The following is a 27,875-nucleotide window of genomic DNA, read 5'->3' as shown; positions in this document are numbered from 1 at the left end:
GCGAGAGCGCGAGCCACCGCGCACCGCAGCGCGCAGGGATGGCAAGGGGAATTCCCGTTTCTTTGTATACAAAAAACGAAAGGAAATTCCCGCGAGCTTGTGATTCGTATGGACGTGGTATTATAATAGCAACGCAACGACCTCCTTTAACCAATAACAGTTGTCATAGCATTGTCAAAATTTACATCGGTCTGCTGATTCTATGTTTTGCTGATCATGGGACAAACAAAAAGAAATCACTTCACAAACTACTGTCTACTACCCATGGCAGAGTCATACACCACTTTAGCAGTTGACAGCGATACCATGGAGTGGCGAAGCCTGCGATTAGCAACCAGTTATTCAAATTGCTATTAAAACTTCACTGATTTGTTCTTTGCTCTATAATCAGTACCACAAAGTTCCTCTCGACTTGAAATGGACGGCGCCAGCGAGCATCTGATACGCTTTGGCCAGGCCAAGGAAGAACAGCAATTGATCTACGACAGTACTGGTCGATTGCTCGAACGCATCAGCGATGCACTAAGCAGCTATTCAAAGACAGGTGAGCACTTTATACAATCTTTGTTTTCCCTTTTTGACATTGTGCGAGCTACGGATAATGTATAGCATGACCTTGTACGAAAAAAATATATATTATATATTTTCAGTGTTTCTGCATGATTCAATGATATGTAAAAAAAAAAAAAAAAGCTGGTATACTAAAACTTTGCTGCTTTTTTTTTGGACTGCATCTATCTGGGCCCTGTTGAATAGAACTTTAACATAAAACATATAAATATGTTGTAACGTGACAAACTGCACGAAACTCAAGTTGTTTTGATTGCTATTATGCATTAGACCTTTATTTGCGAAAGCAAATCTCGAACAAAAACCAAAAATACCCAAAACCCTGAAATACAAACAGACAGAAAAACACACATTCCATGAATTATCAAATACAATAATCATCATACAACTTGTCAACCTCCAAGCAATACAGCACTGAATGTAAGTATCGAGCAAGTAGCTCAGACAACCCGTCACTACATAGTTGCATTACTAACTGTTGCCCAACGAACAGTCTTATTGTTTCCTTGATAAATAATCATGGCGCTCATGACAAGCAGTGCGTTGTACATCTGCTTCAAGGGTAAACCATCAATCCCCTTCACAAAACGCAATGTCCAATAAACTAGTTTTAAGCTACAAAGTACACGTAATGACCGAACGCTTGTCGGGTATGACCATACCTATAATTTACATTAGCATGATATGCCTAACACAACAGAGCACTTGGTATGTATCACACCAACAGAGGTTGCGATAAAATAGAGAAACATACTAGCTCAGAATAGAGTAGAAATGACATAGAATAGAACAGAATAAAATAGAATAAAATAGAATAGAATAAAATAGAATAGAATAGAATAGAATAGAATCATACAGATACATCATTGCAAGGTACTCCTTGCATTCACACTACAAAACCAACATCATACATTTACTATTCTACCTTAGTTCTGGCAACAGGTATAACAACACTACCTTCAACATAAAACCGGCGGATTTATGTAAACATCGACCATGAGGGCTTTCACTGATCTCAACAAAGGAAAATGTATTGATGCATGGTCATCAGCTCTACACCAGGTAAAATATCACCAAACATCAGCTTAATCAATTACACAAGCCTGTCGGATCACATCAACTCCTGTACATCGAACACTTACATTATACATATTATCAAATAAAACATCTATCAACCACATGGTTGAATTACAATCAGGCGTACACAGTCATGATAGGACATTCTTTATGGAAACAGAGACTTACCTTAACTTGTGAACTTTCATAAAACTCTCCTGAACTTTACCTAGACAGTAACTTATCGTTTTCTACTTGAGGAATGTTACCAAAGCGTAACAGAATAGACTTACCCCTAGAAGGTGAGCATGGTACCATTATAACAAGTAACAAGATGCGCCAGACTCCTACCAAGTCGTATGACAAGCTGCGTGACGAAGACGTCACCGGCAGGCTTGTCCACTACCAACTTCTCTTCATAGCAGCAATTTTTAAGAATGAGAATGTTTCTCACGGTCCAAGCCAAGGCTGGCCATCTGAGTCATGACTCACCCTTTTGTTTCACGGTCAAGTTTGCACCTATAAACTACCTGCCCTGCCTTGCAATGAATATATAGGGAAGGGTAAGGATTACATCTAACAAAGAACTATAAAACGTTCTGCCCTTCCCTGTGAGTATACTAGGGAAGGGTGAGACATTGTATACACAAGGCCCTGTATAGTAACAGTACACTAAAGGGGAATAAATATTGTACGTGTACTGGTAGTACTGTACATGGTAGAAGTACAACTTTTGAGAGCAGCAGTGTACATGTATAATGTGGGGTTATATAATGTGCCTCGATCATTACTAGCTGTTACAATGTAATAATATGTAAAATGAATATATAACTATAGATACAGGAAATATTGTGCCAACGTTTAAACTTCCAGGTCGAGGAGACTTTATAGGCGTAAGACAGTATTATAGTATACGCCTATATAGGCCTATATATATATATATATATATATATATATATGTGTGTGTGTGTGTGTGTGTGTGTGTGGGTGTGTGTGTGCGTGTTTATAATAAATCAAACATGCAAAACGAGGTTTTATTCTTATGTTTGACTTCGAAAAAAAAAGTGCAACAGGGTCCCGATGAGGCAACCTGCATGATGGAGATAAATAAAGAATTAACGTGATCATTTCTTGAAGAGACAAAGAGAATTGTAAAGTTTCATTGTCAGCATCAGGAAGGTTTTTTTTTATTGCTCTTTGCTTCTCATCTACCAGTGAAGCAAATTACAGACAATCGTAGTTAGAACCTCCTGTTTTGATTTCTTTGTTCAAAATTCTCTCCGGGTATCTTATGAGCTCATTGTGTAGGCCTTCAGAAAGTAAGGATTAGGCCTATATAACTTTTTCGATGTCTTTGATAAATCATTTTACAAAAGTTGTAATTGTATTCGATATAGTCCCTAGTACCAATTAATGGGAAAGGTACATTTCCGATAAACGATAGCTATGTAAAGAGCCACTTCAGAGGAATAATCCTCCTCTAACATTCATTCATTTTCATTCATTTATTTTTCATTTCCAACGAAAACATATAAATATATTACAAAAATTGAATACAGTGCATAAATTTCATCATACAAAGTAAAGGATAAATTTACAGAAAACTTGTAGGTATAGGAAAATGTTGGAAATTGGGAGGAATGCTAAAAAGCTGAGCTTGTAGGCTGCATTCCCCCCCCCCCACACGTAATGCAAGAAATTACAAGAAACATGTATAAGGCAATGTCATGTGTTGATCTCCCATTCCATAGTGCATGTTTTGTTTTGTTTGTTTGTTTGTTTTTTCGGGTTGTATTTCCCAACCAGAAGACCCTATTTGTCAGACAGATACAATGATTCTGACCAATCTATAGGGCTTTTTACACTTGTAAAATTTTGCTTAGCCCCGGACCAACGGTGGGGCTAAGGGGGGGGCCTTAGCCCCACCGTTGGTACGGGACTATCCTTAGCCCACTTTCTGTTTACACTCGTTTTTGCCAAAGTGGGCTAGCCCCACCGATAGTACGGTACTATCTGGCCCTGCAAAAAAGCAGGGGTTAGCACCGCAATTGCGGTGCCAAGCAAGTGAGTGTAAACAGAACGAAAAAATAATCCTGGGCTAAGCGACGGAGACGAAGTCCGACCCTCACTGGCCAATCAGAAACGAGGTAATCAAGTGCTGCCGGTGCGTGCGTGTACGTGTACAGTACACAGCGTAATTATGAATATTCATGTGGTTTGGAAAGTCCGGGGCTAAGAAATACGAGTGTAAAAAGGTCAGTTTTCTCCTTAGCCCCGGACAAGAGATAGTACGGGACTAATTGGCGAGTGTAAAAAGCTGAAAAAATTGGTACGGGACTAACGATAGTCCTGGGTCAGAGAAAGTCCGGGGTTAAGAAACACAAGTGTAAAAAGCCCTTATGTTTAAAAGGGGAATTCCCTTGCCATCAAATATTTCTCAATCTACAAGAGAGACGTGGAAGACCTTAAAGGGAGTTATTCCGTGACCCGGGGTCAGGGACTACGTGACTAATATACCTAACGGTGAGGCACAAGCTTGGATTGTATTATAGTATGCCACTTTGAATGACTGTGCACATTTTCTTTGAATCAATCTGACGTACTGCCATCAGGTTCTCTCTTCATTAATTGGTACCTTTATTCTTTCTCTATATCATAAATTATCATACGGTACATGGTCTAAAAGAGTGTTTTATCCCGAATCACTCGGTATCACATTTTTGTTTGTTTGTTTTGGGTGTGTTGTTGTTGTTGATTTATTTTATTGTGTGTGTGTGGGGGGGGGGCGGGCGGTATGTGTTCGCGCTTGGATGAGCACTGTGATAGGCATTGTTTGTGAGAATGCAAAAATCGACTTCCGCAAATGTGAGAGAATGAATAATAATATTATGTATATGAGTTGCATTGCAAAGCAAGAGTTGCATTGCAAAGCAAAGTCGTGTACATGCACAAAAGGCTCACATGCGCTAACACACACACACACACGCACACACACACACACACACACACACACACACACACACACACACACGCGTAAGACTCACACACACTATACAGGCAGATACACACTCACCTCACGTCATTCATGTCATTTTTGAAGAGCGAGCAAAAATTTCCCTGTGTATGCACCGTTTGTATGGTGTACTCATGTTGATGTTTGTATAAAGCAGTTGGGATATCTCTTTCGGTATTAGTTTTGGTTTGTACAGATCCACACAACATCCCTAACAAAATTAATCATGCCACGCATATCAAACATGCACAGTCTCAGTCAGTAAGACTCTCTCTTTGAATACATACACACACACACACACACACACACACACACACACACACACATATATATATATATATATATATATATATATATATATACACAGTTGTATATATATATATATATATATACACCATATACTAAAGTACGCTCACTCCTATAGCTGATCAGGGCCCCATTTCATAATGTTAGATGTTTTAGATGTTAAGGATAGCAACTCACCAGGAAGCTGGATTCTTGTTGTTACCATGACAATTGTCATTCTAGCCAGAGTTGCTGTCATATCAACTTTTATGAAATGGGGCCCAGCTTGTTTCCATTCGCGCCGTTCGGCGGCATATATGCTTACTTACCAAGCTTGTTATGATAAACAGTCCGCCTACCGGGGAAAATGACGTCTTTTGAATGTCATCATCGGAGATATCTCAAGATCTCTGTCAAGTCGCCTTGACACCCCGTTCACTTTCTGCCCCTAGAGAAAGATTGCTGGTGTGGGTAACCTAGGACACGCCATGTTTGCCCTATTCAGTGCTTATGTGATGCCTGCCATGTCAGGCAAGTCTTTGAATCACAAGCTCACACATAACACATAAGGACAAAAGCTTATTAAAAGCTGCCGTAATTTGTAAACAATTTTCCCTATTGGTATTTTCGATGCTTGCTAAGTCAGGCAAGGCCTTGGAATACAAGCTTAAAAGGACAAAAGCCTGTATAATGAAAGTTGTACATTCTTTCAACAGAATAAAATAGGCAACCACTGATTAATCCTGATTTACTATCTTATCAAATAATGGTGCATGACGACATAACTTTTGTGGCTATATCCATTTGAATCCAAATCATACCCCATATAAGTTGGGTTTTTGTGTGTGTGTGTGGTTACTAGTTAGTATATCCATTTGAAACCAAATCGCACCACATCTTGAATACCATTCAAGATACAAACATGATTAACTTTAATGACATGTTCGTTAATAAATGTGCTATGTTACTTATATTTTATGTTCACGTTTAAAAGCTATTCTGACCATCATGTTGGAAACATATACACGCATTGAAAGAACAATGTTCCTGCCCATAGCGAGTTTCGTATAAGACAGTCTGAAGTTCACTTCCTGTTTACCCCAACACACAAAAGCATGGCGGTAGGCCAAACCACAGTTTGCCTCCTCTTGGCAATTATCAACTTGCATATCAGCCACGCTAGTTGTCTCGTATAGATGAATTGTAAATCGAAGGAAAGTGGGTCAGACAATACTACATTGTACGTATATTGTCTGAGAGGGGCGAAATGAATCGAAGAAACCTTGTTACAACACCTCTCGAAAGTCGTTCAAACATTCAACGCTATAGAATTCACATCAATCAATATTAGTCAATTACTTTGAAAATATTCAGAGGACACATTCATGTCCAACCTACCAACATGACACAACAAGGATCCGACATTAAACCTGACAACACTGCAAGGATTATAATAATGTGATCTCCGCCCCTGATCTATATAGCAAAAGCTGAAGCTGGAGATCTGCATGGTATACATTTCTTTCTCTTTTTTGCATATAAGGACCCTCTATGTATTACCATGAAATAGTGTGTCTCAAAATCATACTGGTCTACTGTTTGTACTTCGTATGATGCCATGTTCAAAATATGATCATTTTGTTTGTTTTAAAAATGTAGAAATCGAATCATGTAACTTTTTTTTGCAATACATCAAAATTACGCGAAACTTCCGCGAATTTTCTCAATTATTCATTCTTAACAAAAAATTCCTTTGGTTCTGAATTCAACATGTCAACATATTGTGTATGTGCAAAGTCATGTTTGGAGACAACACTTTTTTTTTACTGTATAAACCAATATATTACATTATTTTAGCATGCACCAGATTGCTCAACTCTGTTTAAAAATGCTAAATGTTTCTTTACTGCCCGGATAAGAGAAAAAGTGACAAAAGGGGAAAGGAATGTGAGTTGTGCTAGTAAATGCATATGCTTTTTGTTCCTATCAAAAGACCGCCACTAAAATTTTGTTACGACCAATAACCATGATAGAATACTATCACGTTTTGCTGCGTTCACCCCGTTTTCCTACGGCCTGCGAGGTGTATCCTCCTTGCATATAGTTTCTCACCTGCACGGTAAGTCGTCGTGCCAAGAAGATCAGCACGGCTTGTCACGTTAGTTTGCCTATAATCTTCCCCGCGCTGTGATGGCGCGCCCATCCCTTTTGTCCTGAAACGTGTTTGCAGTGACCCCAAGGCGGGAAGATCAAACATCAAATGCTTCGTTTACATCATGTTTCCGGCGGCCTCGGCATCCCCGTTTGCCCAAAAACGTAATGTGCTGGGGTAGATAGGACATCCTTCCGTTTCTTCCCCCTCAATATTCTTGTCTTGTTCGTTCCAATCCTCTCTCCGATGAACATGTGAGCTATCAGACGCCGTTCTCACGGCGTCTGGTCAGGATAGACAACACAATTATTTTCATTCATTCATTTATTTTTCATTTCCAACAGAAACATATAATATATTACAAAAATTGAATACAGTGCATAAATTTCATCATACAAAGTAAAGGATAGATTTACAGAAAACTTGTAGGTATAGGAAAATGTTGGAAATGGGGAGGAATGCTAAAAAGCTGAGCTTGTAGGCTGCATTCCCCCCACACGTAATACAAGAAATTATATGATCGATAGGCTGATAAACATTGAAAATGGATGAAACAAAGAAACTAAGACAAAAAGACCTATAACCTAACTTATCCGAAACAAAAACCCTGAACAAATCCCTACACTAAGTCGCTGTCATGCCGGAAAAGAGAGGAGAGAAACAAAGTAGTATGTGTGTGTGAGTGTGAGTGTGTGTGTGTGTGTGTGTGTGTGTATGAGAGAGAGAGAGGGGGGGGGGGGAGAAAGCAGCTTAATGCGTGGAGTGAAGATAAAAGACAAAAAAAAAATAAGGACACGAGAGGTAGTGGATGGATGGAGCCGCTTAGCTGTAATTTCAATAGAATATAAGGTTGGATTTTACACTTCTTTGCAACCAATAAAGAATCAACAATTCTTATAACTATTCAAAATATTTTTCTTCAGATTACCCTTAAAAGAACTTAAACTTGGAGATGTCCTTAAACTGTTAGAAAGGTTGTTCCAATATTTAGGTCCAGCAAATGTAAATATAGATTGTGTAAACATAGTTCTAGTTAAAGGCAGATGGAATTCTGCCGTCGTGACCCACTACGAACCGCAGCCAAATATTGTTACGGCCTATTAATTGCAATAAATTGCTTTTAAATAGCACCGATACTGCCGTGGATTTTTTTTTGACAGTTTATAAACTAATCTGACAGGGCATTCACGACAATCATAGTCCGTCACGTTTGCCCCATCCCGTCCAACCACGTTTTCTCACGTCCATTACGTTTTGTCCAAGGGGGATGGCCTGAAACGGGACTGCCGTGGCCGCCGAGAACATGGTGTAAACGCAGCATTAGAAGGAAAAAAAACAGTTCGTTTGAGCACCATGAAATGATTCTCAGTATTGATACTGTCACAATGGCGACACATTTTTGGGGCTCGTGAAAACCTTTCGCAAAAAGTGCCTGTTAGCTAGTCATATACGTAAGCACCTTTTGCAAAAGGTGCCCATGAATACCTTTTCCAATAATGGTGCTCGTGTGTACCATTGGAAAGGTGCCTGTAGGTACCTTTTTGACTGAAAAAAAAAAGATGCTCACATCCTGTGTTTTAAAGTGTACTCCCGACCACCTCTTACCAGTGTCTTGCAATAAATGGTTCTAATCCGCACCATTCGAACAGTGCTCCTGAGCACCATTTCGTTGGAATAGATTCTAATGAGCACCTATGGTAAAAAGCTGATGACAGGCACCATTTGAAAAGGTTCCCACGAGCACCAAAAAAGGTATCGCTTATTATGTGACAAGTGCAGAGAACCATTTAACGGCACTTAATTTGTTTTTCTTAGAGTGTAGCACTTAATTGCATTAATGCCTCGGTGCAACGCTCGGACGAGTGTCTGTTTTCTGCACTGTGTGTCACAAAAGCGACACCTTTTTTTGGTGCTAGTGGGAACCTTTTCAAATGGTGCTTGTTATCACCTTTTTGCCATATGCAAGGAGGTATACATATAGTATCCTTATTTAGTACGCTTTTGGTGGTCAGGAACAGGTATTTGAGATTTCGTAATCATATATGAACATTACAGTACACCTTTCTTTACAAGTTTATGTGTGTGGGGGTGTGCATGTGTGTGTGTGTGTGTGTGTGTGTGTGTGAGAGAGAGAGAGAGAGAGAGAGAGAGAGAGAGAAAGACGGCCTTTACTCTTTGGCAACCACGTCAGTAAATGCTGTTTTTTATGTTTTGTTGTAATAATAATTTTTGTCATCTATTGCCTATTTTCACAAGGTATCAAGAAGGAATCTTTTGATGAGAACATCGCCTTGCAAAGAGGAATCATCGAATCGCTGAAGCTGGACAACATGCGAAAGAAAATGAAAGTTTCATTTTTTGGAGGGTATGTCATATTTCCAGTAACAGATATAATAACGATCATATCATGCCGAATGTTCGTTTGACAATATCGATGTATAGGGGGTTAAGACACAACAGCAACCATAGAAATCATCTTATGGCGTATTGCTATGGGAATGAGAGACGTTGTTATATGATTTCAGTGTAACTGTGATAATTAAGTGTAATAATTTGTGAATACGTTTCTGTAACCGTAATAATTCTTTTAATTCTTTAAACAATGGAATCACTGATACGCATGACTTCATTAACATTGATTAAGCGCAACGAAAGACGTAATTAAAGCTTCTTTCAAAAGGCAAGTTAAATAGAGACCATAATGTATTCTCGATTGGCTTTTGATATTTTCCTTTCTGTTATGGGTGAGTTTTTGTTTAAACGTGGAGCAATATTTCTGACTGACGTTTTAAACTGACTTGTCACTCTCTATAATATCATGAAGTTGACATCGAATAATTTGAAATTAGCGATCCAAATAACAGTGTATTCTGATCTATAGCCGTCATCATGCAAAAGAAAAGTTCTATAATATGGTTAAAAAAGGATTCTGATATCAGTGGCAAGTAATGCAAATAACGATTGTAATTATTTTGACAATTACCCTTTGTAGATTCATAGCTATAAAATATTCAGATCCACGTGACACAAAATGCATATGCAATGCCTTTTATATAGCTGTAGTGACTTATCACTCATTTTTTCTCTGAACACATCCGACATGGTATTTGTATCATCATGATTTGAATCAGTAATCTGTCCACAAAATATATACACTAGACGGTGACAGTGCATAAGCAAATGGGGTTCAGTCCGACATGGAGTCTTGTTGAAGTGCGCTTCTATTCTCCACTTGGCTTCGATAGAGTGAGGTGGATCATGCACAATCAAAATAGTCGAAGTCTTGTCGAAATTTGACGTAAAATGAAAACGAAAACAAAAAGCTGACACTCTATGGCATTGATCACTTTTCCGGGGGTATACTGACTCTTGCAAAATGTCTTTAACAAAATCGCATTTCATAGGGCAGTATCCAGTTCCATGCAACCGAGATGGTTAACATGTTTTGTTTTGTTTGTTTTTTCTTTTAATGAAACGTCAGACATACAATACTATGTTCCTGAACAAGCGTATAGCTATAGCGTATCATAAGAATATTATACTCTTTCAAAGAACAAAACAATAACTCAAGAATATAAGTGGCCATAAACATTAATGGTAGTCAGTTCCTCATTCAGCCTTGCATAAGATAGTTGGGATGTATGAAAACCGTTTCAGCGCCATTCCCCAGAATGCAGGATAATACTAATGACAAGTATGTGTAAATAATATCTATAATAAAAAACACATACAGGCACACACACACACACACACACACACACACACACACACACACACACACACACACAGGTAGAGAGGAAGAGTGAGAGAGAGAGAGAGAGGGGGGGGGGGGGATTACAACCCTTCCAGTGGCGTAATCTACTGATGGCGTTTGAGATAGTCATGATAGTCCTGAAAATATTAAGTATTTCACACTTCACCTATCATCCGTATAATGGTTAAGGTCAGGGGAAGGGTCTGGGGTAATACAGTATAATAATTGTCCAGGGGGTAATCGCCGTAGAACCGGTATTATCCCTTATACATGAGCAGCGCTTTACAAAGAATTCACTTCCCAGATTCAGATTGAATTCAAATGTTATTTCCAATAGCACATTAATTCTTTCAAATTTAATGATGAAAAGACGTCGATGTAATACAAAAATATTGGCAGGCATTAAAAGCGAAAAGAAAAAAAAAGGTAATTGCGTAACCCGTATTCATAAGCTGTTTGAACAAAATTATCGTGTTACTGAAAAATAGAGGACCACGTAAAAGAATATTGGTTAAACACCCCCCCCCCTCCCCGCATGGTATGCCATTTCGCAATATCTAAGCAGTAGGGAATTTTCTCTGACTGATAAATTTCACACATCACCTAATCTTCCAAGAAGCGGCACAAAATGAAAAAAAAAAAATGAAAGCAGGGGCGAATGTTTGCCAGCTAGTATCTCAATTGTAAAGGAATTATACCTACAGTGCAAACTTATCAGATGTTGACCTTGTGAAGGTAGGGACTTTATGTCAGATGCATAAAAACCGTGCATTAGTACACATCAGCTAAAATACAACGGTGAATAGAGGAAGAATAACACAGAGAGATATACAAAGAGTGTAGCCTACCTTGTACCTAACTGCGACCAGCCCGAACGCGAAGCTCCCGCAGTATAACTGGTTCGATTTATTTTCCTTGAGTTTGGGATCAAGCAAACGGCCGCTGCTGATAGATAAAGTATTTGATAAGGTTGCTATGAGAAGTATTTAAAGGTATTGAAAAGATATTATGGCAACACTTTGCTCACTTGTTTTATTCGGTGATAATCAAGCTTAATACTGTAAAACGAGAGATCAGCTCGCGCAAGAAATGTCCCGGTATTCTACACTTTCATCCTGTATTGATAGGCCTACACGTAAAGGTTTGGGGAGGGGGGATCCAGGGATTATATGCAATTTTCGTAATGATTTATCTTGAATTGACTGCCGTAAAAATAGGATTATATCTTTGTTTGTTTGTTTGTTTGTTTGTTTGTTTGTTTTTTGTGGTCTTGGCTCATAGGCTCATAAACCTGTTTTTCCCATTCACCGGCCCATACACTCCACTATAGTATATCCCCCTCCTTCCACACACACACACACACACACACACACACACACACACACACACACACATACACACACCCATACACACACACACATACACACACACACACACCTACACACACCCATACACACACACACATACACACACACACATACACACACACACGCAACTGATGACAACTCATCTGTGGTAAACTTTGAATTATCAAGAAGGTGGTGAAAAGGATACTGCTGGGAAAAATGTCCTATATCCGGTCATCCTTGATACAAACGCGAATCAATCGAAGTTCCGGTGTTATACAATTCAAATAGTGAGTAAACGTGTAACTAATTGTCAGTCCTTCAGCTGCTTGGTCAGGAGTCATCAAACTCGTACACCGACCATCATGACCAAATGTCAGGTGATAATAAAAATCATAGAAGCGATTAATGCTTTTTCCTTTTTCTTGTCCCCTTGGGCTTCACAAATTTTCTCTTTTCATCTTCTATTTGGCAAGCCAGCCACAAACAACCATGTTTTTTTTATTTAAATCTGGTTTTGTGTTTTGGTTTTGTTTGGGGGATGTACAGGAACAATGAACCCTGCTTACTCTTTATTAAACTTATTGTATTACGTATCGTGATACCATTTGTTTTGATTACAAATCTAATGTTATTGTAAGTGATAGACAATTTGCCACTCTTCGACGTAAATGGACACCAATTATTCAATACTTAAAGAAATTGGCATGATAAAAAAATGTACGGTATACAAGCTTCTGTGTAATTGGGTGTAAAAAGTTGACTTATGAAACGATCATTAATTTGAGTAAACTGAATACTTTTTTTTTCTTGTGATCACATTGTGATGAGAATGTGTAGTTTGATTGTTAAACACATGTTAAAATAGGATGAAGATATTGCAGAAACAAATTATATCAAATCAAATTGAATCGTATGACAATTCAAGTCCGATGAGGAGATAGCAGAATGACATTTTTCCGTCTTAAAAAGGTATTCTACACAACTATCCATGCACCATATACAAGCAATAATAGGCGACATTTCAATCATTAAGATTTTGACGTCTTTGTATGTGCTCGTGTGTGTTTCTAGATAATATGGAACTTTAACTTACATTGTTGACTGTATCAGGTTTATTTCCGATTGCAGGATATGCTTGAGATCGAATTTTGCAATGAGAATACGTTACTGAGACTGTGTTAACGAGTCCTTGGAATTCAGGATATTATAAATATTGCACACCTATTGAAAAGTTGGATCGAATATGATAGATGGATCTTCTCCGCGTTCTCATTTTTTTTTCTTTTTTTTTCCCCATGATGACATTGGAAATGATGTCAAGTGTTGTAGTATAAGGGTATTGCATTATAAATTCTGGTAAGCCCTTTCTGTGCTAATGGGTCAAAATATTGCACACAAATTTCACACACACTATAGAAGATTAAACAAGAATTCATTATGTAGCTTAAAAGAAGAGTATCATTTCCTGAAAACGTGTAAACAGATAACAATGATATTGTAGAAGACACAAAAAAAGAAGAAAGAAAAAACAAAAGAGCTCCTTCTTGGACCGATTTTCTGCAGGACAAGTAGCGGTAAAACAACCACCGTCAACGCCTTATTGGGCCGGGAGCTCCTTCCGTCCGGCATGGGTGATACCACGGGCTGCTTTGTGCAGGTGGAGAGGCTGCATGAACATATTGGGCCGACAGTCAACGTAGAGGGCGGGCTAAGTCAGAGCAAATCGACGGGTGTGAAAGACTCCAAGGTGCAACAGAAAGAGACAGGATGTGACGGAGATGAGACGAAAGTGAAATCGTATTTTTGCTTCCAGAAAATAGAGCGGGGAGAACCAGAAGCGAGATTAGGGTTGCATGAGGACCAGAAGCAACCTTTAGATGAGGAGGTTGGTGATATTGATGACGAATTTGCAATGCTTTTTTTTCTTAACTTTCACTTTGCTGTTCTACCTGCATGTTGCATTGATATAACATCGAGATATAACGACTATAATCATGTATTTCTTCTACCTTTTAAATAAAAAAGAGTAAATAAAAAGGTGTCTATGACTATCATAAATCTGGAATTATTCCCAGACATGTCGATGATTCATATGCCCAATCATTTTATCCTTTTACTTAAAAGAGGGAGCGATCATGCAATTTAAATTTTAAACGACATTATTTTGCAGTAACCGTGAATTCGTAGCTTCGTTGATTATTCTTAGATATAGATGTATACTCGGGGGGGGGGGGGGCCCTCGGGGCCCCCACTCTTTTTGCAACATACAAAGGAATACATAAGGTGTCACCACTTTGCCCCCCCCCCCCCACTCCACTTTTTTTTTTTACTCCGGAAGTGCGTAAGTGGCACTCGAAAGAAATAGATAGTGACTGATGAAAATTGTCATTCTGTGTTTCCTTCCTTATTCTCTCCCTATCTATCGCTCTTCAGAGCTTGAACAGGTTGGTAGATGTGAGCTCAAGAACATCTCTGGATCCCAGTTACATCCTAAAGATCTACCTCCATGATAATGAAACCACCTGTACTCTACTCCAGCATGACCTGCAACTCATGGACTGGTCAGTTTCTTTTCTCCTCTTGACAACATAACCTTTGACCTCCTGAAAAACATAATTTTATTCATTAATGTATTGTAATAATCATTGCAATTCAGTTGTCGTTAGTTCCTTTGTTTTATAGAACACAAAGTAGAAATCAGTCAAAATCAGTCAATCCATCAATAATCAATCAATCAATCACTCAATCAATCAATCAATCAATCAATCAGGTATTAAATCAATCAATCCTAATCGATTTTCGATTGTCTTGCTTCAAAAATTCTATGCAGCACTCATTGCAAAGCTGGCCAAAATTATGACTCTTGAGCGATTCATTGGTATACTAAGAAAGAGATTGTCGAAAACACTGTACAAAACCGTGTAGAACACAAAATTTTTTGCAGTTACATCATAAATGGTCCTGTTGTAGATTTCTTGATGGCGCTGTACTGTTCCAAAAGGCACTGAATGAATGCATGATTATTGATTAGTTGATTAATTGATTGGTTGGCTGATTTGAATTTATTTCCACTTTGTATTCACACACAAAAAAGCAAAAATAACTGAGTTACATAATAATGTAACCTGTTGCATGTTTGTTGTTGCTTTCGGATGAACAAAAATTATGTACACGTGTATGTATAATGTACTGTACTCGATGAATGGTTTGCCAGTTTGTACCTATGAACGATTGATTTTACTGTATAGTCAAATAAAGGACAGTTTGTTTCATCGCGAAGCTGAACAACAACATCATCAACAACAACAACAACAACAACAACAACAACAACGACAACAACAACAACAACAACTGTATTTTGTTAACATGCAGAGGTCGTTTTCTGTCAGTACAACCTACCTGTTACTTCAAATCTTAGCAAGCGCACCTGACGAATTTATTTTGTATCCTGGCGTTCGTCTTGGCATTGCTTGGAAGCAAACCTGAAAATAAAACAAACAAACAAAAAACCTCTTGGTCCCTCATCTCTATCAAGAGTAATTCTTTTGATCTGTATTACTATAATAAGAGCAACTGCGGCGTCTGTGCTTGAAATAGTAATTAGATATATAAAGTGTGAGTGTGTGTGTGTGTGCGGTTGCTGTTGTTGTTGTTGTTGATATTTTTCTCTTTTTTTTTTTGTTACATCCTCAGCCCAGGAATAACGAAGTGCCGAGAACTGAAGGAACAAGTTAGCAGCTTTTGTGAAGATTCAGATGTCCACGTGTTCATCATCAATCCGAAGACCATCATTTCTCCGGAGGTATGACTACATTAAAAAAAAAAAGTTTCTAACCCCTCCAGTAAATCATTTCAACTCATGGTAAAGCATTGTACTTTGTTCTGTTTAGTATTGAGTCCGCATAGCCGTACCCTGATACCTGCTGGGCGGTTCAAATTATTTTTCCTTTGTCCTTGCTGCGACGATGAGGAATACACGTTTATCGAAGGGGCTATTATCACACTGAAGGATGAAAAATACAAATGATTCATGGACACTATGAATTAGGGTATTCAAAGGCAATATTTACCATTTGCAGATGAAACAAAAAAACTCAGCTTTAGGGCTTCAAAATGATTCTAAAGTGTGAGTTAGGGATAGAAAAACCAATGTCAAATTGCCAATCAGCATAATCAATGTTAAGCATTGTTAAATATAGAAAATGTGAACAACAATTATATTAGAATAAAAATAGTACCTCCTGTTGTAAGAATTCTTTCGTGTAAATTACATGCTCCTTTCGACAACAGTCTCAACAGGCAGATCTAGTGCTTTTTACGTCCCGTAGGCCTATGCATTGGGGGTTTTCATTTTCTTTTCTTTTTTAATGTGTTGCATAGGAGAAGTACCACTTTCTTGAGGTTGGGCGACGCCTACCCCGACCTGACGTCATCGTTGGTTTCAGCCAATGGGATTTATCAGCTCGAGAAAGACACCCAGAAAGGGTAATAGGATGACGTCATACATCTTATTCGACATAAAAACTTATAAGAAGAATATAAAGGATGGCAAAAGAAAAAAACCACAGACAGAAAGAAAGTATATATCGTTATTCATGAATTGTCAATGAGCCACAATATACAATTCAAATGAATTTATTAGGAATTTTCTACATCGAATAGTCATTTCTTTTTGTTTTCAAGACAATGGAACATACAGTGTGTACATCCAAATATAAAACTGAGATATACGTGTATAGATTAAAGAAAAGAATAAGAGAACACGTCAATTGGGAACCACTCAGGGTATACTGATAAAGTGAATCAATAATGATCTGACTTGATTATGGCACATGTAGTGAGAGTGTGAATGCAGAAGACTGTCGTCAAAATAAGCATAAAGTCTATAGCTTGAAGATACAACAGCCTTGAAAGAGAAGAAAAAAATGGGCAATACATCTTGTATACTTATCGACAAGAAAAGAAAAAGAAAGAAAACAAACAGAGACATTCTGCCATCACATTGCGACAACAAAAATTGCATAGACACTATATATACAGAGAATGAGGTGAGTGAGGTGAGTGCTGGTGCAAGTGAAAGAGCCCAGCAGGCGTGTGATACTAGGTGACTTTTAAGATAGGAAATCTTTAAAATATTTATTGAATAGTTTGCTGTTAGAGGAGACAGGGGGGAAGGTATCAAAGCATTAAAAATTTATCTATTTAGTTTTTGTTTACAAAGGTCAGATATCAACTAATTCCCATAACTTGATATAATGTACTTTTTCATGTTGCTTTAAAAGGAAAAAGTGATGTGCATGCTTTAATTTGTTCGGGCAGAGAATTCCACATATCCGGTCCATGGTGTCGGATAGATCTATGAGCGACAAGTAGCTTCGGGTTATTTAGATAAGTACCATTGCAATGACGAGTAGGAAAGGAGTGTACTTTGCTATCATCGAATACTAGTATCATCGAATCTACTGCTTTCTATCATAATATCTGAGACAGGTGAAAGCACGCCACATCGATGCCGTATACGGACTCCTGGTCGACTTGGGCACGGTCACGACACGAGAGGAGGCGGAGGAAAGATGTTTCTTTTTCTCTGGTTCAGAAGCCCTGGATATCGCATCGGGAGAGAGAGGTGGGACACAGCGATGATGGTTGTTTCTTTTTATTATGTTTTAGTACTATTAATATTAACAATGTCAGCTATTGCCTTGTTTATTAGATTCATGCGTGACATCAAGCGCATTCATTGGTAGTATTTTGCCGTGGTGTTCGTGAAACTAAAGTTTTATTGACTGTGTTATCTTTACCGTCATAAGCATTTTTACATTAATAATTGAAAACGTTTCTGTTAGATGGCACTTGATACAGATAGTTTTACGGAACTGTTGGAATGTACTCTCTAAAAAAAATCGAGTGAAAATTTTCACTCTAAAAAGAGTGAATACAAAAAAGAGTGAATTTCGAGTGAAATTGGAGTGAATTTTGAGTGATAATGCTCATTTTCACTCATTTTGGAGTGACGTCATGGATCACTCCAAAATCTTCGAGTGATCCCTGACGTCACTCCAAAATGAGTGAAAATGAGCATTTTCACTCAAAATTCACTCCAATTTCACTCGAAATTCACTCTTTTTTGTATTCACTCTTTTTAGAGTGAAAATTTTCACTCGATTTTTTTTCAGAGAGTTATATTTCAAATAAGTTTATCCCTGCGAATTAGCGAATTTCCAATGTTCGGATGTACAACTACTTTTCTTTTTGTTTAATAACACATTGTCATTCTGTACGATAAATTACTATGTTAATAAGTATTGGACTATTGGAAGAAAGATATCATTCAGAGGGATGAAGGTTCTGGACGGTGTGAGTTTCTTCAATTTGTAAATTTACAGATTAACTTGCAATTTGAAGAAACTCGCACCTGAACATGTTAATTGTCCATAATTATTGTACAACAATGTGTCGATATCATAGCCAGACAAATCAATTTATTGTTTGTTTATTTTGTTTGTTTGTTCATTTCCAAGATGGCTGGATAGCCCATATTCACCTACGCTAAGCAGGTCTTCCATGGGGTCCAATTGGATGTGAGGTGGGAACACTTCACCGGGTTAAATACCCTGCTCTTTGCGATGAATGAATGAAGCGGGATCTTTTACATGCATGAGTTTTGACTCTCTCATAAACGGTACCTCCATTTTATGCCCTATCTGAGGGACAGAGTGTTTTACCTCTTGCTAGAGGGGACGGTATGATTACACACAACATTGCTCAGTCCAGACTCGGGTTCGAACCCGGGCCCTTATAGGATCGTGAGGCAGACGCGCTACCGACTGAGCCAACTCACCGCCCTTATCACTTGCTCATTAGATAATTGAAGAGCTTGCTTCCAAAAGGCGCTAAATCCATTGAAAAATGATGGGTTTAGCACCTTTTGGAAGCAAGCTCTTCAATTATGAGATGAATCCAATTCGCATGCCTGCCCTCATCATTATTTCCATTGTTATTGTCCTGAATTCGTGATAATATCCTTGTGATTGTCATACTTAGATTATCTTCTGAGAGGATGGGAAGGTAGACATGCTGCGTTCCAGAACTTCGTATTCAAAATCAAGGTAAACGTATAGAGATAATTCAATTCAATTCAAAATGACTTTATTTCCATATAAAGTAATACAAAGTTATATACATAAAGCTTACATGAGTACATATTTAAGGAGCTTTGAGCTTATGAGTTTATGAGTTTGACAATTCCATCTTGAAACGTTTACATGCATGACAACCTCGAAACTTAAAATGGAATCTGGGAAAAGGTCACTATCATATTATATGTAATTTCGACCTGCTTCAGTTTACAGAATGAGTTGCCAATGTAGTATTTAGATTATGAATAACTGTATAAGAATCACGTATACATCTCAAATTCTCATCAAAGAGCAGGTCTGTGAAGCTCATTTATCACCAACCAATAGGTTTGACTATATGATTATCTGATTTTTTTTAAAGGGTGGGGCGGGGGCACGCAAAAATTATCATTTCAGTCTACGTCTATCAGAGATGAATAAAATATATTTTGGGCAGTATCTGTTATATCTCCTTATAATCTTTATTTTTTGAAACAATCACGAAATAACATATTCTTCGTTTGTTGTTGTTGTTGTTGTTGTTGGTGATGGTGGTGGTGATGTTGTTTGTAAGAGAGGGGTATAGGCAGTCTGGCATGGTTTTTCCGGTACTCACAGATATTGATGAGTAGAATGAATGGATATAAGTATATAGGAAGTATTGAAAAGATGCAATGACGAACGACAATCAGACTTTTACTGTATGAATACTGATATGACGATGACAATCACCATGTATGATAAAGTATGATCAGCAAATTATATAATGCTAATATGTACATGACATTTGACAATGTGATAGTGGGCCCTCATCGCAGTGTACGGTTTTTGACGGCACGAGAACGTATTAATTTAAAGACTTAAGATTGAAAATGAGGGATGGAGTTAGACGTCTATCTATATATTGTATATAATATGCACTCTTCTAAACCTACTCTTTGACGCATAGGAGCAGGTAACACTGACAGGAATGCGGGCGAAGCTCGCGAACGGTCGCCGAACGTGTGGTGAGGTTTTGTCGGAATGTGCACGCCTCCTGCACAGTCTCGATGAAGAAGTGAAGCACAAGACGTAAGTGGTGTTGCCATTAATACTAGATTCTGTAGTCAGACACAATAGAACCATAACATTTCTGGTCACTTGAACTTTAAATAATCTCACATCCTTTTTGTGAAGTTTCTGTAATGTCCAATTAGAACATCCCCATCCAATTCAGATTTCTTCGAATCTTTGATCCCAAGATCGCAAAAAAAAAAAAAAAAATACTATCAGTAAAATATTCCTTTCAGGCTCTGTTCCTTGCTTTCTGGCTGTTATTTTTTTCTAACCTGACTATCAATACAAGTAATCCATCAAGAACTGCTTCTTCCTTTTTGTAGATGGTCTATATAATTATGCAAATCAACAGTATGCCCAATATGTTTGTATGAAAATTAACATAGACCATTCATTTCACACTGCTCTGTATTAAAGGACAAGTTCACCATCATAGACATGTGGATTGAGTGAATGCAGCAATATTGATAACACACCAGCAAGAGTTTGAGGAAAATTGGACAATTTGTGTAAAAGTTATGAATTTTTGAAGTTTCTGCTTAGTCGAACACTGCTGGATGAGGAAACTACTACAGCATGTGATGTCACATGTGTACAACTATATAAAGAAAGTATAAGGAAAATTCAAGATATTTTCACTTTTAAAAGAACACTTGACTTCCCTCTTTCAGAAGGCAAGGGGGATAATATTACCCTTAACATACGTATGTGACGAGTCGAGGAAATGTGCATTTTTTTTTCAAAAAGTAACATTTTATGAAATTCTCTTTATATTTTCCTTATAACGTTGTACGCATGTGACATCATACACTCTCGTAGTCTTCTCATCCAGCTGTGACTGTGCAGATACTTTAAAAAATCATAACTTTTGAACGGATTGTCCGATTTTTCCCAAACTTTCACTGATGCGTTCTACAAATATTGCTGCATTCACTCAATCCACATGCATATGAAGGTGGACTTGTCCTTTAAATACGATATTTTCCAGATATGAAAAGTCGATCTATTTCTGCAGTATTGAGATTCAAAACTCCTATTGTTTGAACAAAAATTTATATCTTACTTCTCCTCCACCTATCGAAGTTAACACTTTGGATCAGTTTAGATTAACCCAATCACACATACGATTAAACTTATCGGATATCAACACATTATAACTATCATATTCTTAAGTGTACCGTGTATACTATATTTAACTCTTGTGCCATCCCCAAGAATATATCTTTTTTTTTTAGCTCATGTAGGCCCTACTTACTTTTCTCTGTCCGCGTTTGTTTTTATGTAAGCTATCTGCGTGTAAACATGACATGTCTATATATAATCATGTACGATAAATGTGATAAGCAATTAGAGCAAGTGAAATCAAAATGAATTGATATAAACTATCCCAGGGAGTAGGTGGTGTTGCTTTGAATTGTTTAATTCATTTGCTTGATTTTTTTTTAAAATTTGTCAATAAACCTGATTGCAGGAAGCAGACCACGGACAACATATGTGACGTGGAGGAAAAACTGTCTGCCTTTTCACAGGAGTACAATGAGTTTGTCCAAGAGGGTGAAAAGCTGAAGATCAAGGCATTCGAAGACATCGAGAAAGAGGTGACGATGAATTCACATTTGCATGTGACATATTTATTTCCAGTAAATGTAGCAGTGCAACTCAGCGGAGTTTGAGAAAATTATAGGTAATCCATTCAAAAGCTATATTGTGTTGTTTCGGTTAAACATATTAAATCCATATTATGACGTCACTGCATGATAAGAAGACTATGACAATAGGTGCTGTCACTGTATAGGAGAAGAATACACAAGAGAATAGAAAAAAACCGTGAGGTAATTCCACATTTTTTTTTTTTATTGGAAGGTCCACATTCTGCCGACTTGTTATATCGACATCATGTTGATGTTCAATTCAATTCAATCATAGTTTATTTCCAATCATCGAAAATCAAAAAAACATAGTACAGAGTATACATGTGATGAAATACTGTTCAAACGTTTGCAAAAGATTCATGTAATATATTATATATGAGACAAATTATAGAACAACATATAACATGTACAATATTTAGGAAAAAACACTTAAATATAAATATTTCGTGGGAGAGCGGAAAATATATTCGATTATGGAAAATAGTGATCCACTAAAAAGCAAAGCTTGTCGGACGTGGATCGCTAGATAAATAATGAGTAAATTATATACTATTCTATAGCAATATACATGTAACTATTTTGAGATACACTGGTTGGGAAAAAAATATAGAATACCAATGCTAGTGCCCGGATGTTGATAATACCTCTCTCCACCCCGTCGCTTTATATTATAAAATTTTGCCGCCTATTTGATAAAAAGTAACAGAAATAAATTAAAACAAGCTGTCACTTTCGAACGATTCTCCTCACCTTTTTTATCTTGGCTCAAATTCGCTTTCAAGAACTTTGAATTATCGTGTAAAACGAAGCCCCTATTTTGTATACTTATTTTCGACATCATATCATTAAATAATTATTGACCAGTGTTGACAGATTCAGTGAAAATTACGTGAGCTTCAACAGTCTTTGTCCGATTTTGACAAAACGTTCATCACTTTTTAGTCATGTTCTTCTACATTTTACTCGAACAAGCAACTTGAACAATTTGTGCAATTGTAGTTTAAGGCATTTAAGATGTTGACTTAGATTCAATTGCATCGTATCATAAATAACTATAATCATCGGATACATGATCTTTCCGTCCCTGGTGCAGGTATGTCGATGCTTGGAGGAGGTCTGTAATACAATGGGCCGGACTTTGAAAAGGTCATCGCTGATTGACGATTTTGAAGAAGATCGAATTCATATGTTCGCAGAGGTGAGATGCTCGATTGAAGGGGCATTAATTTATTAGATTTAAACACTTCCTTAATTGGATGGGGTTACGGCTTAGAGCCTGGAAGCTCACTGGGCAGCGTATCTGCCTTTCGACGTGAATCGAATGGCTCGGGTTCGGGCGCTGTTTCGAACCCGAGAGAGTCTTATGGCGAGCAATGCCGGGCCATCTGTTGATATATAATTGTGTCTATTATATCTTTTTTTTTTCATAGTGGCAGAACACTCCGTCCCTCGGATAGCACATAAAATGGAGGTCCCGTGTGTGAAAGGCCACAACCCACACACGTAAAAGACTTCATTGATTTCATTCATCGCAGATCTGGGTGCATAACTCGGCGAATTAATGGTTTATGACAAGGATACACAACTAGACCGCGTGGAAGACCAGCTACTAACAGTGTAGCTGACTCTGGGCTATCTAGTCATTTTGTCGGGTGAAAAATGAGAACAAACGATCAAACAAACAGACATACAATAGAGCGAGATGAGGCCTCGTATAGCAACAAAAATGAAGGCATATTCACCCCTTCCTTGCGAAAATTGAGGAAGGAAGTACATAGGCTCCGTGATTGTTTATACATGTATAACGTAATGTCAAAATTGTAATGTCGAAAGTGTGTTGTTGTTGTCGTCGTTGTTGCTGTTGCTTATTTTGTCCCCTGGAAAGCGGGCAAGAGGTATTACATGAAAATTTATTCATTCTGACATAAAGATATTTTGTGGTCAGCGCGATGTTCAAAGAGCTAGGAAATTCGAGTGACTTGTGACTATCATACCCAAGGTTTAGATAAAATCATCGCGTGTTTGTACAAAGTGCCAAATCACTATACGATAAGAATGACAACTAGAACAGAACAAGTATACAAAACAAAAATGTTCATTCAAAATCTATTTTGAAGTCAATACAGTGCACTCCCGTAAGGACGAACACGGTTATAATAAAATTTTTGTTACAAACGATCGCGATCAAAAATTGATTACCTTCCCCAAATTACCATGTAGGCCCGACATTGTATAATGTAGGTGCCTATACACTATACTGTTCGGTCATAACGAAATTTCGTTATAACATTAAAGTTTAAGACCGCCTGACCCGAGGACTTTCTTTTAACGGGAGTACACTGTACATATGATGTTTGATTAAACATAAACGGGTGTGATTCCAGCTGACAGAGATATTGTTTGTTTTTTAAACATTAGTGATGCCCAGTACTTATCCAAATTTCTCTCTCAATCTCCTTCATCTCCTTGTAGAAAGCAATCAAAAAGTGGTATCAGAGGATACTGGGAGAGTTGAACCGCGCCACGCAGCAAGTTTGCGAAAACTACTCTTTCAGCGTCCTCGGTAGGTTACGAGTCTTGAGAAAACATGACCACTGTCTATACCCTTTACGACAATGAGAATGCGTTTTAACAAACTATTGACCACCTTCTCATGGCATGAACACAGTTTTTTATTTGGAAGAGCTCTTAAAATATATTTTTACATGTATTATCTATCAAAATTCTCAAATAAGGAGAAGAAAGTCTCTTTAATTCTGTTTGACCACTATTGTATTAAATTAAGATGCGAAGTGTGAATGTGGCAAATGCTACAGGATGACTTACTGTAAATATAAAGCATTGATGTCACTCCCCCCCCCCCCCCACGAGGAATTCAAATGCGATGAAAAAAGAAAAATGTTTTTTTACTGTTTTCCCTCTTTTCACAAGATTCTTACTGGATTCGATCCAGAGACCTCCGGATTGCTCAAAAAGACCGGTGGTCATACCAACTCCACAGCGTGGAAAGTTTTACAGCAAGAGCAAGATGTCTTTCAAAGCTCAGTCGGCTAGAGCACGGTCCAGCAATCCAGAGGTCTGGGGTTCGAATCCCGATGGAATGTCATTTCCTTTCCTCATTATGTTTGTGTATACTCTATACATTTCTGCTCAATTTCCCTTTGTTTGCATTAATCGTAAGATTCTTACAAGAAGCACTTCAAGGCATTCAAGCATGAAATCCCGTCGGCATACTTACTGCCATTTGAAATCCAAGAGCCGTCATACAGCAGCACGTTACCAGACAGCGCCCTTCGGTGTTTGATGACTGGTATCAGCGAACGCTCACTCTGGGCTTCATTTGCATCGACAAGGCGACGACTGAATATGGGTAATTTCTTTAGTCATACGACAACTTCACTGCACTGATTGGCTTTTGTCTATCTATTGTTGTTGTTTTTTGTTTTTGTTTTGTTTTGTTCTTCGCTCCTGTCTGTTGCTTCCTCATTGCTTTCAACGCATTTTGCTTCTCAAGAACATTAGCAGACATTGTAGATGCCTCAGTAGATTTCTTGTACTTTAGATTTGTAAGAATGAGACAGTCCTCTGGTTTTGAAATAATACTTGGGAAACTGCTATGTACTTCATTTGATTTGCTCATTATGCTCATAGTCGGTGTATTCAATCTGACTGATATGGAGAATAAGTTGCAGTCTGGGAGAGCAGTGGTAGTAGTGAGTGCCCCAACGGTGGTATTCCAACATTAATTTTCATAAGACTTTATAATATACAGTGTATTCGACAGCGCACTGTTTTTTTTCTTTTCATATTTCTTAGCGATTAACAAACATTATCAGAAGAAATAATTGTTTTTAAGACGTTCCATATTTCATATGTCTTCATGAGGAAATGTCGTTCTTAGGTAAACTGTACAAAGAGAACTGGTGATGGACGTAATTTGGAAATCATTGCTGATCAGTTGCCTTTCCGAATATTGATTAATCTATAAGAGCGGAGGGTCGATCATCAAATCTACTTGAAGTGATAGTGTCTTTGCACGACTTGAGGAAATAAGCCGAATTAGTGGCTAAATGAGATTGGGATATTTCTAAATTTTTCGCTGTCTTGTTTCGCTGTCTTGTGTATTTTTTGAGGGTCCCATATATCGTACAAGCTTTGCTTCTTTTGGGACCCTCCATTCCCATCCCCATTCTTGATTAACTTGTATTATATGGATATGTGTATGTTTAAACAAGTGTTTCCTTTATCTGTTACTCATTTTCACATGTACTTTGTTAAATCACGGTTTTTTTTTCATTATTACAAATATCTTCTGCTTTAATTTCTCTGTTTATTTGATGGAAATGAAAATAAATTTGAATCGTGAAATCTTGAAATCTAAATTTTTGACTTCAGTGGAGACGGATGAGGAGAGGAACGCCTTGGTTCGTACGCTGGCAGCTGCAGCAGCCGTCTTCTTTATCCACGTACGGCAGTGGCTGCGCTCTTCGGTGGAGAGTCAGTTGCAAAGGATGACACAGAACCAGACGGACGCTTTCATTTGTCCTGACAAGATCAGGAAGAGCTGTTCTAAATCTGTGGCGGCGTAAGTTTGCAGTTCTGTGAAAAAACATGAAAATCAACAAATTCATATACCGATGATTGTTACCACACCTGCTTCGAGATGGACACAGTGCAAAGTGGAACTTTGTCCATCAGACTACGCGATGATAATGATGACAACTTCTGGCCGTGCAATTATAGAACCACAACTCTTCGGTGCTGGTGATACAAAGCAGAATCTCCAGTTATTTCTTTTATTTTTTTTTAATAAACGTCCCAACATACAAAACAATCAAAACATAAATGGTAGACAGCACAGTTCTACTGATTTCTTAATAGATATTTGACCTTTTTCCCCGCATATTGCAATCAGATTCTGTAACAATTCAAGTGAGTTCTACCAAAGGCAAGTCAAGGATTGCGTGGAGGAGGAGCTGAAAAATCACCAAAACAAGGAAAAATGCATGAGAAACCAACTTGATGCGTTCTCTGAACGAATAACGACTTTTATGTAAGTTCCTCTTTGATCACCCCGTGGTCAGTATCATTAAGTCTATTGTTAAATTCATTTTTTATTTCAGTTTGAAAAATTATAATTTTTCGAAATGTGGAGTGTTTTTTTTTTTTTGGTTACATTATCATTCCTGCATTTATATTGTATCATACTTAATAACTTGTCTTTTTAAATTATTTTGCAGTTTGATTTTGTTTTACATAATGTGTCATATTGTATTATGTACTTCCTTTTATTGGTGGAAATAACGTGTAATTGAATTGAATTGAACTGAATTAAATTGAATTTTTTATTTCAATTTCACTTTCACTTTCACTTTCACTTTGATTTGTTATCATTTGTTCCTATGCATTGAATAGGAGGGAAACGGAGAAAATCCAGGAGAATCTATGCTCAGAACTACAAAGAGAATGTCGAGATGATGATCTTGATAATGAGGAGCCAGTGGGTGACGGCCACACTCCTCCCAAAGATGGTGTCCGGTCACCGGTGGCGGAGGGGCACACTTCGAGATGATGATCTTGAGACGAGTCAGAGGGGGACGGCCACACCCCTCCTAAAGAGGGTGTCCGGTGTGAGCACACTTCGATCAAGATGATGAACTCGATAAGAGATGACATCAGAGCGAAGCTGGTAGTCTTGGTTGAGACCGAAGAATATCTATCCCTGAATATTGTAGCATTAAGCCTTTGTTTGTCACGTTCATTTCCTGTCAAGAATGTCTGTGTGTGAAATTGTTATGCATTTTGGCCCGTTGGCACAGAAAGGTTTGAGGACGGCCACATACGTAAGAAATTGTGGCTCGGTGATACAG

At 37.9% G+C, this 27,875-nt stretch overlaps 1 protein-coding gene across 1 annotated transcript; it reads left to right on the top strand.

Annotated features, from left to right (window-relative positions):
* Positions 1-136: 136 nt before the first annotated feature.
* Positions 137-27,659, top strand: LOC139732678 (transmembrane GTPase fzo-like). The gene is made up of 16 exons (XM_071643533.1): positions 137-544; positions 9,333-9,441; positions 13,743-14,064; positions 14,613-14,740; positions 15,873-15,981; positions 16,560-16,664; positions 17,670-17,805; positions 19,224-19,288; positions 20,247-20,368; positions 21,825-21,951; positions 23,099-23,203; positions 24,478-24,568; positions 25,187-25,375; positions 26,401-26,590; positions 26,921-26,937; positions 27,421-27,659. The coding sequence occupies exons 1-16, from the start codon at positions 418-420 to the stop codon at positions 27,657-27,659; spliced, it is 2,181 nt and encodes a 726-aa protein (XP_071499634.1). The 5' UTR covers positions 137-417.
* Positions 27,660-27,875: the final 216 nt, after the last annotated feature.

The sequence above is a fragment of the Diadema antillarum genome, unplaced genomic scaffold, assembly GCF_040938485.1.
Source record: "Diadema antillarum isolate AM-2024a unplaced genomic scaffold, OU_Dant_1.0 seq00000442_RagTag, whole genome shotgun sequence".
NCBI classification, from domain to species: domain Eukaryota; kingdom Metazoa; phylum Echinodermata; class Echinoidea; order Diadematoida; family Diadematidae; genus Diadema; species Diadema antillarum.
Note: the sequence above shows the minus strand (reverse complement) of the source record. Positions and strands in the feature narration are given on the sequence as shown.

What these genes read in the sequence shown, in the direction of transcription:
- LOC139732678 (XM_071643533.1), top strand. Translation starts at nt 418, where the DNA reads ATGGACGGCGCCAGCGAGCATCTGATACGCTTTGGCCAGGCCAAGGAA. An exon ending in AAAGTTTCATTTTTTGGAGG is followed by an intron (nt 9,442 to 13,742) that starts GTATGTCATATT and finishes GATTTTCTGCAG; the next exon opens with GACAAGTAGCGGTAAAACAA. An exon ending in GACCTGCAACTCATGGACTG is followed by an intron (nt 14,741 to 15,872) that starts GTCAGTTTCTTT and finishes TTACATCCTCAG; the next exon opens with CCCAGGAATAACGAAGTGCC.